We start from the raw sequence: 15,681 nt of genomic DNA, 5'->3' as shown, positions 1-15,681 counted from the left end.
AACACAGTCTCTAAAAACATATATCTGCTTGGTCCTGTTTCTGTGCTTTATGAAGGCTGTAATTTACAGCTTCAGAATTGGGTCTGCGAGGGTTTTTGTCTCGAAAAATACATCACATAGATGCCATTTTAATGCTTATGGGCCTATTTTCCAGCTGAATCAATCAACACAGCAAAATCCTACTGCATCAAATCAAAGAAATAGCCCTTCCTTCTTCACCTGTCACAGGAAATGTTGGAAGGGATTGGTAAGAACTTGCTGTTTCACGTGTCATTAAAGTGATGAAACACACGAAAAGGAGAAGCTACCCCTTCCACAAGTATTTCAGGGGGAAAAAAAAGAGAGGTGTACAATTAATTACTCAGGTCAATATGCACAGTGAGGCTGGTCTTCCAAAAATGACATGCTTGGTAATTCATACGTTCTTTGAGCATTCTGTTGACTTGTCAATGTACTGAAGTGAGTTCAGCACGATGATACCAAGGCTTAATTGCCCTATACAGTTTTGAGATGAAAGAAACCTGGAGGGTGGAGCCTGTATGTCACACTGCTGGTGGACCAATAATCAGAAACCCTGTGGAGAACCGGTATATCAATGAGAAGGAGTCATGAGGGAAGCTAAATATGTGTGGTAATTGGAGCCAAGCCAGGGTACAGCCGTGCCAGTCACGTGCTGGGTGGGACTGAGAGCTCTATAAAAACCCGCGCTGCCGAGACTAAGGCATTCGCTTCTCCTGCTTCATCCTCCTTGAAGAAGAAGTGGGTAAGTAGGAACAGACCTAGTGAATAATGGAGAGATGCATTTGATACTATTTTCCTTCTCTTTCCCCTCCCCTCGTAGTTATTAATCTACAAGTGCTGTAGATGAATGCATTGGGTTTAAGGATGTGATTTAATCAGAATTAATTCTATGTAAGATAGTCTTTCTTCCTTGGATTTTCCTTAATACCTGAGTGTTTGGAACTGTGTCTGCCCTCCATGTTATCTCTCTTTTCCCTTGAAGTCTTCCTCTCAGTACAGCTATGAAGGATTTCCCAGTTTGCTTCCTGATGACTCCCTTTTGACACAGGCATCACAGTTCACGATCCCATCTCCCATCAAGATCCAGGGATGCAGAGAGTGGGGCTGTGCAGGAAAGCTCAGAAAGGCTGGTCAAGAGGGAGAACTAGCGGGAAGACCCAGCACTAAGAAATCAGGATAGGACAATAGATGATCACAGAGGGTGTTGTGCTTGGCTTTTAGGGCTCTCTCTTCCCTCCCTGCATGTATTTGAGACATACTTACTGTTGGGATCATTGTCTCACAAGTTTTTCCTTCCCTGTGGTGTTTTAGCCTTGCCTCCCTCCATCACACCAAGATGACTTTCTGCTACCAGAACCAGTGTGAGGATTCCTGCTACTCTCCCTGCAACTACGGGACCGTGTACAGCTACCGCACCTACGACTGTGGCTACAGCCCCTGTAGCTACCGGAGCTACGGGTACCGGGACTGCTACCCCTCCTACAGCTCCCGCTACTGCTACCCCTCCTACAGCTCCCGCTACTGCTACCCCTCCTACTCCTCTTGCTACCCCCGTAGATACAACTATGGGAGCTGCTACCCCTGCTACCCCTGCTAAACCCAGGTGTGTAGCTACCAGATAGGAAACGAAAGGCAAAACAGTCATTTACGGCTCTTACGTGGATTTTACCTTTGCTAAGCTCCTGTGACAGCGACTGAGTGCTTAGTATCGCTCTTCAATGTCTGTAGCTCTTTTGAACAACCTGCTTTTAGGGTCAGCCCTTCCTTCATAGCCTTTGATGGATGTACTGTGTGTTCTGATGTGTCGCTCTGCAGCAGGAGATGAGGACTGGAGCAGACGCCTCGCTGCTGTGCTGACAGCTCTGCTCTTCACCAAACACCACCACAGTCCTGAAAGCATCTGCTGTGAATTGTAGTAACTCTTTGTTTAAGGAATGTATGAACCCTCTGGATACTCCTATTCTGTACTACTACAAGCTGTAACCGCTGTATACAGTGCTGCTTCCTCTCATTAAAAGACCTTGCATCTCAGTACTGCTTTCTGTTATATTTTGATGGGTGGGGTTATTTCTTTTGTATTTGACTTTACTAATCTCTTACCTGGCACGTGGCAAGCAGGAAAAAAGAAGAGGTACTAGCTTTTCAGATCAAGGCAGACCTGCTTGGGCAGGGGGGTTGGACTACATGGTCTCTAAATGTCCCTTCCAATCCCTACCATTCTATGATTTTCTTCCTTCTAGAATCTGTGGTGACTGAGGACACATTACACCACCTCAATTCCTGTCTCCTCCCAGACAGGCCAGAAAACTTAGATTCACTGTGGCTTAACTCCAACCCTCTTCCCACAAATGTGCCACAACATTGCTTATTTCCAGAACACTACCTTACAGATGGGAAGATTTGAGATAATATTGCCATTTCTTTCCCAGAGGTTGCTTTGCACAGCCGATATTCTGTGTGTGAGCTGTGACTTTAGTCCTTCAATCACTGCCCAGACCATCCTGCAAGCTGGTCTTCACCATCAGCAAAAACTGTTTGACAAAGGAAGACAAGTAGCATGCAGATTCCAGACAAGGCGAGGCTTTGAGCGGAAGCCTCTTCTTCCCCGTAATTATCAAGACGGCACGTGACAGGGAGGGACAAGAGTTGCTTAAAGTAAAAGTGACTGTCAGCTTGATGACGAAAGGATGAACCTACTGGGACGGTTTCCAGTCTGGAACCAGCTGGAGCCACAAGAAGATTGAGTTTTGGAAGGGATTTCCAACAGGAAATATTTCTCCTCCCAGTCTGCAGGTGCTTCGTCTCCCCAAGCAAACGCTGATCTGCATGTAGGAGGCAGAATTATGGACTTCGGAGCTGACATTTCCCTGGTGGGCAGACCATCAGAGAAGGGATTGCTGTAGGGCTTCTTGCCTCATCCTTTGAGTGCCAAGTGCGACCAGTTCCCGGCAGAAGCGAGGTTCGTGTGGATTTGCATCCACGTAAAAGGAGAGCACAGAAGTGAAGCAGAACCTAGACACTTATTCAACAGGTTATTCAAGAGGCTGCCAGAGGACACTGCAAAAGAGAGATCTGGAGAAAAATAAGCCCATGAGTCCTTGGGTGAGCTCTCAGAAACACCCATGAAATCCTGCTTTGAATAATCACCATTCCGATCTACAGTAACCCACTGGGCACTTCTGCAAAACTATTTTGGACAAATTGCTTGCTAACAAAGGCTTTTCGTGTTCCCTGTGCTGAACTGCTGTATTGATCTTCCTTTTGCTGAAAATACTCATCTAACAGTCTAAAAATGCAAATCAATGTTCCCCTCAACTGATCATGAAGTACAGACTCGGCATCTGAAGGTATTCACGGGGGGTTTTTCTGTTTAAAAGTAGCTCTGGTTTATGCTGAAAGCTGTTTGAAAAGTTTCAGAGAAGTTACCAGTTGATACCATAGACTTTCCTATTTCAGAGTAACCCAAAGAAATTGTCTTTCAACGAGCACAATCTATATTTTGCTTGTTCAAACCATCCTGATGGAAAAAAAGCAATAAAAAATGTTAAACTTACCCAAAATACCCCTCATTATTTCAGAGAAATGGAATGATCAGAGGTTTTGCAACAAATACTGTCAGAACACATTGGGAAAAGTAGGTCACATCTCAAGAAACAATGGGACTTTCTCTGTACACACACAGATATCTCTTAGTTGTGAGGGGTTGTGGAATCTCCTTCCCTGGAGACATTCAAAACCCACCGGGACCAGTTCCTGGGTGACCTACTCTAGGTGGTCCTGCTCTGGAAAGCGGAGGTTGGACTGGATGAGCTTTTGAGGTTCCTTCCAACCCTTAAGATTCTGTGTATTTAGAATTACAAGTACTAATTCTATATAATCTTATCACTGACATGACAGGACATAAAACAACTATGCTCTTGATAAAATCAAAGGTAAAGACAAAATAGCAACATCTATCTTGAGAGAAAACAACACTTTTCCTTCAGAAGTCCTTTTATAGCACACACTTCCAAAACATTATGTTAATTCTGATACAAACTCCACCACAGCACAGCTGGAAAAACAACACATCAGACACAGGAACAACAGAGGAAAAGCCATTTTCCTGCAAAAACCTCAGATGACAAAAAGCAATTGAAATCCCGTGGGGATTAACATGCTCAGACCTGGTGCCTGGTTACTCAGAAATTACAATCTTCTGACCTGTGCTAAAATGAACACGTTTTTTTATTCACACATCACAACAATTAGTTTAATTGGTTTCTCCAACGTCAGGGATCATTAGTCTCTTCTCGTTTCCACGCAGCAGTGCAAAGCCTACAGACTTCTTTTGCCTTGAAACTTTTTGGGTCACCCTCAGTTTTCATTTTCAAATCAAGATACCAGAAGAGACAAGAGAATGACAGGCTAGAGATGACTGAGAATCCAAATTCAAGTATTTGGGTCGTTTTTAACAGATTAAAGTTTTTGTAGCTTGAGTGTTAAAAGTTCTGTGCACTTCCATATACCTAAAAGATACTTAAAAACAGAACCTAGTGCACCCTCTCTTCTTCACAGAGTAACAGAGGATGCAAAAGTATTTTGTGCCCTTTTTTTGGCCTCCTACTTGTGCCTGTGAAGCTGAGTTTTATGTTTGAGAAAAAAAATAGATGTTTTCTCCACTCCTTCCAAAACACTTCTATGTGATATCTTTAACTTTTCCTTTCAGTCTGGTCCACTAACAAAAACCAGAGTATTTGTAGTGCTGCATTCACCTGGTGAACTGTTAGATACACCTACAAAAAGGAGGGAGGAAAAACTAATCACAGTCTGTACCTCACCACTGCACCTGCTCATACCATTAAAAAACTCATTCAGAATACCACAGAGGCAAATATTGAGTTTTTATTTAACACTGATGTCAGCAGAATATTTGGAAGTCAAACTAGAAACACTGTTTTACCAGAAATCTTATTGATGCTGGCTTCCAACCTCACCTAACACCGACTTCCCAAAGGAAGCAGAGCACAAGACATGAAGAGCCACCCTTTTTTTTCCTCCCTTCAACAAATACCTTCTCGTATGACCTTCACTGCAGTGAGCCATTCCCATTTCCATATTAAATGAGGATAATAACAGACATTCTAGAAGTGCTGAGCCCCATCAGAATTTATGGTATCAATGCTCTTCCAAAACAGTCATTAAAGACTTACTTCAGCAACGTTTGTGTTATTTAAATATTAATGGTTTGTTACTGAAAGGTGCCTCGACGTTGTTTAATAAGCAACAGAACGGGGAAGGGAAACCCCTGGGCTAAGCAATGCTCTTCTTTATTAAAACTAAGGCATTACAGTTGTCATCCCCACCTGATGTAGGCTGCCAGAGATACAGCCATATCTCACTGGGTAACCTCACCACAGAAAAAAAAGGTCAGAGATGTGATTTCTCCTTCCCCAGCTTAGAAAAATCCCTTCTAGCACATCAGCAACCTTTTTATGCTACTAAAGTCTGTTGCAATGCAAGTGACTTCACAAGACACCTCACTGATAGCAGAGTCTCCAGCTGCCCTCCCCAGCAAACACTTCTCACCAGTCAGGAAACGCATCATCTCCATCCTGCTGGCTTGTACAGCCTTCCTAAGAGGCTGCTCTCCCTCTTTACTGCAGATCCTGTGGTAGACCAACAGGGTACTCAAATGTGTTCTGCACTACCAGATCCTGCAGCAATCCTCACCCCAGTATTATATATGTGTGTCATATAGCTCATAAATATGTATGTGTGTGTTACCATGAGATATTGATTCAAACAGTATTTACTAATAATTTCATCTGGAAAAGAGAAAAAAGGAGAAAAAAAATCCCCAAAAGAGACTGTAAATCTTAGACACATTGCTCAGATGCTCATTTAATTGATCCTCTGCCTTGGCCTGAACATCTCATAGTACCTGTGTCAAATTATAGACAGTGGAAGAATCTAAAGGAATCAATGGAATGTCTGTCATTAATTGAGACGGAAATGAATCAAATTAAACTTAGGGCTGGTAAAAGCCCTAAGAACATGATATTTTACATCACCCCACAACGTGTAGCATCTACATCCCTCGTCAGGATATTGCATAAAGAAACAGCCTATGGACTCCCAAGCTAGGCATGCATGTAGCTGGAACTGCTCTGTGCATCCTCCACTTTCATTCCCAGCTGTCCTCCAGGTGAATTCCCAGAAATCCAGTTGTCCTGGAAAGCTTTAAGATGAAAGAATCTCACAGGGTATAATCACAACGCTCTGCCAGAAGAATGTGAAAATTGTCCTGTATGTGGGGGGAAAACAATTATAGCAATTGGGACTGGTGATGTACTTCCGAGCTTTGGCCTGTGACTAACAGCAGCTCAGGACAGCTGCACTGGCAGCCTCACGTCTCAGAAACCGTATAAAAGTGCTCACAGCCCCGGCTCCTCGCATCGCTCCGCTTGCTTTACCCTCCTCCGCCAACTTGGTAAGTTCAGGTCTCCTTCCCGTGGAGATTCCTTTAAAGTGGGAACAAGCCCTTTGCTAGCAGCCTCTGGTTTGTAATGGTGGGAGTGTTTTTTCATGTGTGCTTTTGATCTGTCGGGTAAAGAAACAGAAGCGGGGGCAGCGATGAATGAATATTCAGATGTCTTTGGTCAGATGTGAAGCCTAGTAAGGTTTTGTGTTCACATGAAGAAGGCAACAGCTCTGCTTCTTTGGCTTTTTAAATGGAGCAGGAATTTCAATTTACTTGGTGATACTCAACACTGAAATCTTGGCTCATGGGCAGAACTGTGTATGAAAGTGGCTTTTTGGTGGAGAGCTGTTGCAATAACGAATATGGGCTGGTAACATGAATTGCTTTAGTCTCTCTGAAGTCACTACTGGACCAGGTCTGATCTGCAGCAATAGAGGTTTTAAATCTTAGCTCTTCCTTGCAAAGCAGAGTATTTTATCTTCAGTGTCCTTGCTAGAACTGGCACTAACAAAGCATGTGGAGCACATTGCACAGGAAGAGGAACAGTTTACACGCTGAGATTGAAACGAGAAAGGGCACTGACTTTAATGAACTTGTCATTTTATGTCTGAATTCTTCTGACAACTTTTGAAAACACTGTGTGAGATTCAGGTCAGCCATTAGGACATCTTAGATGTCCTTGTCCTGAGCTGCAGATGAGCCTGTGCTGGGAGCTTGGATACCAAAAGCTCAGAAACACAGGTTTTGGATGTGTATCTGCAAGAGGAACCTCTGGCATGCAAAGTCCAGAAATACAGGGTGTTATGTTCACTTCTATGAGGAGAAGCTAAAGAATAGAGACTGTCTCCCAGTCAAATCTAACAAGGAGGGAGAACAGGAAGAGGCCAGGTAAAATGGAAGCCAAAATCACTACCAAAGACTGAAGGATTTGCTCAGTATTTCTTTCCAGACCCTCCTTACTCATGCCACCACCCCACCATTGCTGCTGCTCCCTCCAAGCTGAGCTGACCCTTTACTTGCCTCTCTGTTTCAGGTCTGCCACCCTCCCTCCCTCCACCACACCAAGATGACTTACTGCTGCTCATACCCCTGCTACAGCCTGTGCTGCTCCCCCTGCTACAGGACCTTGTGCTGCACCCGCTCCTACAACTGCTGCAGCCCCAGCATCTACCGGACCCTCAGCACCTACCGCCGCCGCAGGTACAGCTGCAGTGACTGCTGTAGCTACGGCACACGCACAACCCGCTACTGCTACCCTTCCTGCTGCAGCTACACCTACAGGTACTGCTACCCCTGCTGCTAAACCCAGCTGCAACACCTCTGCAACAAGAACCAAACCCGACCTGGCAAACGAAGACAAACAATTGCTCTCAGAACTATGTTTGAGGACGAGCTGAGCCCCAGTGACAGCAACAGAAGTTACTGAGAACGGGGAGCTTGGCTGCCTTCTAAAATTTCTTGGCATTAGTATTTTTGTTGGTTGTTTTCTGTCTGATTCCTCAGCTATTAGTTCCCTCTTGACATTCTCCTACATTTAAACCCCTTTACGCTCCCTCCAGCGATGGCAACGACGACCTGCAGCCCATTTGCGACTTCTTACAGTTGCTGCAGTGGTGTTAAAGGACTTCTGCAAGATTAGCTTTTGTGTCATCTGCATTTTCAATAACTGCTCCCAGTAAGATGCTGCAGTACTGCGTAATGGAGAAATATTACAACTCTTCCTCCTTTGATCTGGATTTACAAGTAGCTAAAGGGTGAACAACACAGCTTCAACAAAAAGGAATGTTCCATATAGTGTAGTGCAATGACTCATCTTCTGTAGCTCACAAAACTATAATCTTGCTGTATCTGTCTCCTTTTCTGATTGCATTAAAACTTCTTCTGCATGAAAAAAAATAATGGAGTTCCAGTTGTGCTTTTTCTTCTGTCCTTAGTTTACACAAATACACTGAGAGCAGTGGCAACTCGAAGGGACTTTCTGTCCCTAGTCCTGGCAAAGGACTTCATACCCTCCCACCTTCAGAGCAGCTTGTCCTGGTAAATGTACCCTTTTCTTCTCTTCTGCCCCTCAGAAATCTGAGAAATGCCACAATTTCTCCCTTTACTTGGTTGAAACTATTACCAGGTGTATTGGGTTTGCATGGCCAGGTTTTAGTAGCAGAAGTCTATAGAGGTGCCTTCTGTGAGAAGCTGCTGGAAGCTTCCCCTTGTGCCTGATAAACCCAGTGCCAGTGGCTCCTGGATGGACCTGCCACTGGCCAAGGCCAAGCCACAGTGGTAATGCCTCTGTGATTAAGACATTTGAGATGAGAAAGTTGCTGCAGAGGAGCAAGCTGCAGGCAGAAAGAGCAGTGACAATACGTGAGAGCAGCTCTGCAGGCACCAAGGTGGAGTAGGGGGAAGGTCTGATCTTATTTCTCATTGTCCTACTCTGATTTAACTTGGAATAAATTAAACTAATTTCCCCAAATCGAGTCTGGTTTGTCCATGATGGCAGTTGCTGAGTGATCTCCCTGTCCTTACCTGTGAGCCTTTTGTTGTATTTTCTCTCCCCTGTCCAGCTCAGTATGACGAGTGATAGAGCAGCTTTGGTGAGTATCTGGCATCCAGCCGGCATCAACTCACCCCACCAGATTTAAAGTCAACATATTTCAGTATAATAAGGCTGTAATAGTCTTTCTAACAACATTTTAAAACTGAAAAGAATTAGTCCCAGGCCTCTAGAGAGAGTATATGAAAGTGTTCAAGTAAGCAGAATATTGTCCTATTCCTGGAGACCAAATTCAAATGTTCTTGAGTCCTGGGTTCCCATCCCACTGCAGTTTAACAAACTTCACCACCAGCCAGTGGAACATAAGAAACAATAAAACCTATATGAAAAGCAATGGGAAAAGTGTCAAGGCAGAAGTGTTGGCCTCTCTCCAGCACTTCCCTGTCTCTCCTGAGCTGGGCAGCCCAGCACTGGCCACAGGACTCCAGATGAGGCCTCCCCAGGGCAGAGCAGAGGGGGAGTAGAACCTCCCTTGACCTGCTGCCCACACTCTTGTTGATGACCTCCTCAATAACAGATGACAGCCAGTGATGGATCACGTCCTAATCACATCACGGTAGCTCAGTAGCATCACTGAAGTATTTTAAATGAACCCCTTTAAAAATGCGAGTGAAAAACAAAACCAGAACTACAATATCGATGCAGCATAATTTTTAATGTGGGTGAAAGACAGATAGACTTTCAAAGGGATACAGAACAGAAAGAGCATTCCCAACAACACGTTACACCCTGCCCAGACCATTCGTTCAGACTCAATGTTTTGTGCAGCAAACATAAAAGCCAGTTTACAAAGAACTGCAGTACCAGGGAGAAGCAGGCTTTTGATCAAGAGGAGTTTGAGTGACAAGAGACATGGAAGAGAGTAAAGATAAATCACTGCAAGCACTTCAGCAGCAGTGTAGAGAACTCAGGGCCTTAATGGAGGGTGGCTGCTGTCATCAGGGCTCTTCACATCAGCCCACCGCTGCTGCCAAGGCTCTCCATCAATCCGTGCTTGCCAGACCTGGGTTGATCTTCATTTCAGGGATGTTACCACTGGGTTTAGAAGGAGTAGCAGCCCCCATAGCCAAACCTTTGTCCATATCTTGAACTGAAGGGGGAGATGTAGCGGCTGGAGTAGTAGCTTGGGTAGCCATAGCAGTCCCCAGAGCCGTAGAAGCCTCTGTAGCCACCATACAGACCTCCATAGCCAAAGCCATCCCCAAAGCCACAAGTGCTCCTGTAACCATACAGACCCCCATAACCATACCGGTCCCCAAAGCCAGAGAGGCCCCGGTAGCCAGAGAGGCTCCCATAGCCCCGGTAACCACAGGGACTGCCACAGTCATAGCTCCGGTAGCTGTACAGGCTCCCATAATTGCAGGGAGAATAGCAGTCATCTTCATACTGGAAGAAAGTCATCTTTCTGTGATGGAGGCAAACCTAAATGCAGCAGCAGGGAAGAAAAGCAAAAGTAAAAAAGACTTCCAGTGGCAGCAACAGTCTCAGAGCCCAAAGGCTTCTTTGCTGGGGACAGAAGTAAAACTATGACCAAATTCCTCAGCTCTGTGTTATTTCCCATTTCTATCACTTCCCCATTTACCCACTTTTCTTTTTTAGACCATTTTACTTCTTTTCTCGCTTACTCAGTTGGGGAAAGCACTGGCTATGGAATATACCTGTTAAAGACCAAGAACCCTTTGCTGCTGTTTCAGATAGAGAGTTCTGCTAGGAGTTAACAACCCCACATTTCTTTTAAGATGCTGGTTTTGCATAGAGCTCTTCATCCCCAAATCCTTTAAGAAAATCTTCCAAGAAAGCTTAAAATGTCTCTGACGTTTGCCATGATAGCACACTTCAGCTTTTGGGTCCGCTGCTCCAAGTCCCATCTCAGTAACTTACATCAACTTTGACTGGCAGCTGGAAACAGCGCCAGCACAGACGAGAAACTACAGAGCTTTAGCACACATGTGAACATGTGCCGTCCTGACAGACAGACCTGGAAACCTCCCTTGAAAACAGCATATTTAGGGCAGAACACACTGTGGGGAAACCCATCTCTAATTCTGCTGGAGGCAGCTCCACAGATCTAATAACCAGCAACCCTTATCAGGGAGACAGACATCCCCGACACCAACAGGACCAGGAAAGTTTCAACCCCAGCTTTAAAACCTTTTCCAAGATGCAGTAAGCACAGACACAAGGTGCAGAGAAGTCTTACATCTCAGAGAAGCCACAATCCTACCAGAAACTCCAATTCCTAATCCTCATGAGGAGACTGAACGGAGAAAAACCTTACCGAGTTCACCGAGAGGAGGAAGACAAGAGAGCTGATGAGGAGCCTGGAGCTCTGAGCCCTATTTATACTGTTTCTTTGCCTGCCTGGCTTATCTAAGACTCCTCAAGGTATTCAAAAGCTTTGTAGCCTTATTGGTTAGAAAACAAATTTGCAAGTACACGTCATATCTTCAATTAATATAATTTTCTTCATTGCTTGGGATTATTAGTGTGTTCCCAGCCTCCCATGTCACATATATTACAGGTTTCTTTCATCTTAAAGTTTTCTGGGCCAACTACATTCCTGATACCATTTTATTGTCTTCACTGTCAAAACTGAAGTTTGATTTTATAAAGATATTAAAAGGGTTTATAAGTTCCCAAAGCCATTGGAGAAGAGAGAAGCTTTCAGTAAAGAAGGAAAACCTTCCCACGTGTTTGAAATGGTCTGTTGTTCCCTAAAAACTCTGACACAGCATGGCACAGGCTTCCTGCTTACAGGAAACATAGAGACGTGTTTAGGGGTTTTAATATTAAGCCACGTAACAACTTCTGGAAACAGCACCAGCATGAACTACAAACAAATCTTAATTGCATTTCTTCAAAGTGCTCAAGATGAAGAAAAGTCATGCTGCTGCACGAGCAGAAAGCATGTTTTTGACAGAAATATGACTACAGCATCGTTTGCAGTTTAGTTCACCAGAAGGCATCAGCAGAACAAAGGGGAGAACACAAGTATGAACTTGGTCTGGGAAACAACAAACAAGGATTTAGGGAGATGTAGGAAATGCTTCTTTTCCAAGGAACCACGTTAATATTTAGTTTGCAAAAGAATCAACCACATGTATCAAATATGTGAGGAGTGCTGGAGTTTACTGCAGAGCTCCTTGTGTGACCTTCACCCAATTTCTGGCATTAATTTGAATGTAAAATAAGGGTAATAATGACCAAGCAGGTTGTTGAGGCTTCCTCGGAATTTTGAATACCAAAGCACTTCATAAGCACTTAATAATGTTCTCAATTTGCAAAGTGTTGCAGTATTTAAATATTAATAGTTTGTCACCAAAAGACACCCCCAGATTTAATAACATGGTCACAAGACACATTAAGCTCTCTTGTTCTAAGGTGAGGCTTTATATGTTTGATGAAAGCCAGAAACTATTAAAAAAAACCCCACATATATTCTTCTAAATCAGAAAGAAATGTTTGGGAACGTTCATAAAGCAGCTGAAAAGTCACTTTAAAATTGCTCTTGTGGAACCTGGTGGCAAGAGATCCCCAACATCCCTGGGCAGCACATACAGGTCATGATGATGCTAACCAGAAGCTCGACTCCATTTCGGCACACCAAAGAGAAGCCTTTCCCCTTTTCTCCCCTGCATATTGCATCACAGATGCAAAAGCCAAAGCACATGGAAGAACCAATGAGTAGATTGCTAATGGTCTAAAACATCTCCCCAAATGATTCCCATCCGTCCAATTACAAGGAATTCTGTGCAATTTTGCTCGAAACGCGCTGAGTCCGTTTCATCTTCTTTAGAGATGAAAGAAATCCCAAACGTGTTCCACGTGTGTCATGACACCAAACCTGGGAAATATGAAAATGGTTGCCTGCCATTACATCAATTTGAAGGAACAGTGTGTGCATCAAGATCTGTTGTATAAGCAACACCCGGGTTGAGGAGGGTATATATACGGACCTACGACTCCGAAATCTCATCCACTTCTCTCCAGCCACTTCCCTCGGTGAACCAGGTAAGTCAACACTGACTCTACTCTCTGATATATCTATGTTTGTATGTATATTTTTATATATGTTTGTATATTTATATATATGTTTGTATAAATACTCACATGTGGACATATACACCTAAAAAAAACCACATTGGTGTCTATATAAGACACATATAAAGTGGGTGCAAATGGTGGGTGTCAGGAGGTTGGGGCATCACTTGCTTCTGTTGTATCCAGTGACAGGACAAAGGGTGATGGAAAGAAGCTGGAACATAAAAAGTTCCATTGAAACATAAGGAACATTCTTTGAGCTTATCCCACATTGAGTGGTGTGCAGCACTCTGGAAGACAAGATGTGTGTGATAGGCTGTTGGTGTCATCTGAATAAGCATCAGTACCCTAATCAATATCTTCTTCTTTAATTTCTCTAAATGTTGGGGTGGGAAAGTTCAGTTTCAGTTGGTAAAAAACATGTTTTCTCTGTACAGTCAGCTGTTCTCAAAAGCTGAGGGCAAAACAAAATTAGAAGAGTTGTTTTGGGATTTAGGAGATTAGGAAAATAAAGGATTAGGAGGATGAGAGAGATCTGCAGGAGGGAGTGAGTGGCATTTCATCAGCTTTGAACCTTTCCTCCTGCTGTTGGCAGCCCATAAACTCACCATCCTTCTGGGTGTGTGTTTCAGGTTTACCTGCATCAACAAAAGATGACTTTCTACAGGGACTTCAGTGATGATGGATCCTATTCATCATTCGGCTACGAAGACCTCTATGGTTTTGGGGGCCTGAATGGCTACAGATTTAGGAGCCCATATGGCTACTATCGGGACCAGTACTGATACAGCAGCCCCTATGGGTACAGAAGCTTTGGGAACCTCTATGGGAACAGAAGCCTGATTGGTTATGGGGGCCAGTATGGGTATGGGGACCTGAATGGATTTGGGTACAGCTACCCCTTCTCTTATTTTGGAAACAGATACAGCTATTGAAACTGCTATTCCAATGCTGAACCAGCAGAAATAGCAACCCAGAAATGGAATGCAGGACACGGATTCATGGCTCAGGTTATGGTGCTGAGAAACACTGAGCATCCCTGCCTCTGGATGAGCTCAGTGGGACTTGTGGGTGCCAGGCTATGTAAGACTACCCCGTAGGTAACCCTCTCTAATACCTCCTGTTTCTTCAATGGCTACTTTAAAAGGCAGCTAGAGTTACAGCAAGTACTGAGGCACCTTTTCAGCATGTTGGAGTAAAGCAAAACTTTCAGGTGTGAGTAAAGTGCCTTTTAATTCCCAGCCACTTTGTACTGCAATAGTAATAGGAGCTTCTGCAACCAGCATGAACGAGTCCACTTTGCTCAGCTATAAACCTCACCAAAGATGACATCTAGCAGACAAGCTCCTGTTATATATCCATGCTGTGCCTCATCTGACAGTGAACGTGATGTACAAGCAACTCTGCAAACAAGAAACATGTCTGGACTGTCAAACTCCATCATTTCCACCAGGACAAATCATCATCCAGCACCAGACACACTCTGCTTGCTGAAGACCCTTTTGTAAAGCTGCAAACTTCTTTCTGTTCCTCACTGTTTCTCATTTTCATTAAAATGACTCTGCTTAATAGCATCAGATGTGCAGTCCCATCCTTCCATCTGTGCTTAAGAGCCACTGCAAAGGGATCAGCAGCACTGCCACTCTAACCAAACATACAATATAAAGAGGGAGGCCTTAGACTCCAGATGTTAGACAATATCATCACATCTCCATTTGAAATGCTCCAGCCCTGATTCATTTCCCAGAGTAAGAAGAATTTGGACCTTATTTTAGCTAACCCGTGAGCATGGGTTTACACAAACACTTCTCCAGAAAAAGGCATCTCCAGACTGTCTTACCAAACACACACATTCCTGCAGCAAGCTTGGCTTTATGCTGGAAAAACGGCTTTCAAAAGCAAGAGGAACAGTACAAGCCTCGGGGTCTGCCAAGCAAAGACAGCAATGACACTCAAGGTTAAAGACACCTAAGAGAAAGGACCAAAGGCAAAGATGATCATCTGCTGAAGAGATCATCTCCTTTGCAAACTGAACAGCCAGGTTATTCAGGGAGCTCCTGTCAGCCTCTACCATGTCATCTTAGGAGACCAAGTAGTCTTGATTTAGATTTATAATGTTAACTATTATAATCTGGCATGGAATGAGGTGGTTCAACAAGCACAGCCTAAGCTGCATGGATCCCATGCAAGCCCACTTATACATCAAAGACATCACCAGGAATAAAGACTCTTCTTGCAGAACTGACTCTAAGAGGACATCTCTGGGCTGATTTTCAAGAGATACCTCACGTGGCTGCCCCTTCTCTTCTCATGGTGGCCACCTGCACGAGCATTTCTGCATTTCTCAGCTGACCATGGCAGAAGATGAGCCCCACACATCCATTTCCCTGCCTGGGAAGGAGCAGTCACAGACTAGAGATGGGCCTGGTCTGCTGCCTCATTGCTCAGAGCTCTCCTCTTGGTGTCCTAGTTTGAGCATGACAGAGCCAGATCACCACGTTCCAGGCAGAGGGTAAGGGCAGCAACCTCCACCCTACCCTCCTAGCAGGGCACGTCAGCAGTAAATCAGCACAACCCTTTGAAAACAGCAAAGCTATTAAGGCAT

General features: G+C 44.2%; 1 protein-coding gene and 1 pseudogene across 1 annotated transcript; one reads left to right on the top strand and one right to left on the bottom strand.

The window, feature by feature from the left end:
- Window positions 1–10,076: 10,076 nt before the first annotated feature.
- LOC133628286 (keratin-associated protein 6-2-like) lies at window positions 10,077–10,436 on the bottom strand. The gene has a single exon (XM_062016066.1). It carries the CDS (start codon window positions 10,434–10,436, stop codon window positions 10,077–10,079), a length of 360 nt encoding a protein of 119 aa, XP_061872050.1.
- Window positions 10,437–13,729: 3,293 nt separating this feature from the next.
- On the top strand, window positions 13,730–14,011 carry LOC133628311 (scale keratin-like; annotated as a pseudogene).
- Window positions 14,012–15,681: the final 1,670 nt, after the last annotated feature.

Source organism: Colius striatus, chromosome 29 (genome assembly GCF_028858725.1).
Source record: "Colius striatus isolate bColStr4 chromosome 29, bColStr4.1.hap1, whole genome shotgun sequence".
NCBI lineage: Eukaryota > Metazoa > Chordata > Aves > Coliiformes > Coliidae > Colius > Colius striatus.
The sequence above is the reverse complement of the archived record's forward strand: the minus strand, read 5'-3'. Positions and strand labels throughout refer to the sequence as shown.

What these genes read in the sequence shown, in the direction of transcription:
- LOC133628286 (XM_062016066.1), bottom strand. Translation starts at nt 10,436, where the DNA reads ATGACTTTCTTCCAGTATGAAGATGACTGCTATTCTCCCTGCAATTAT.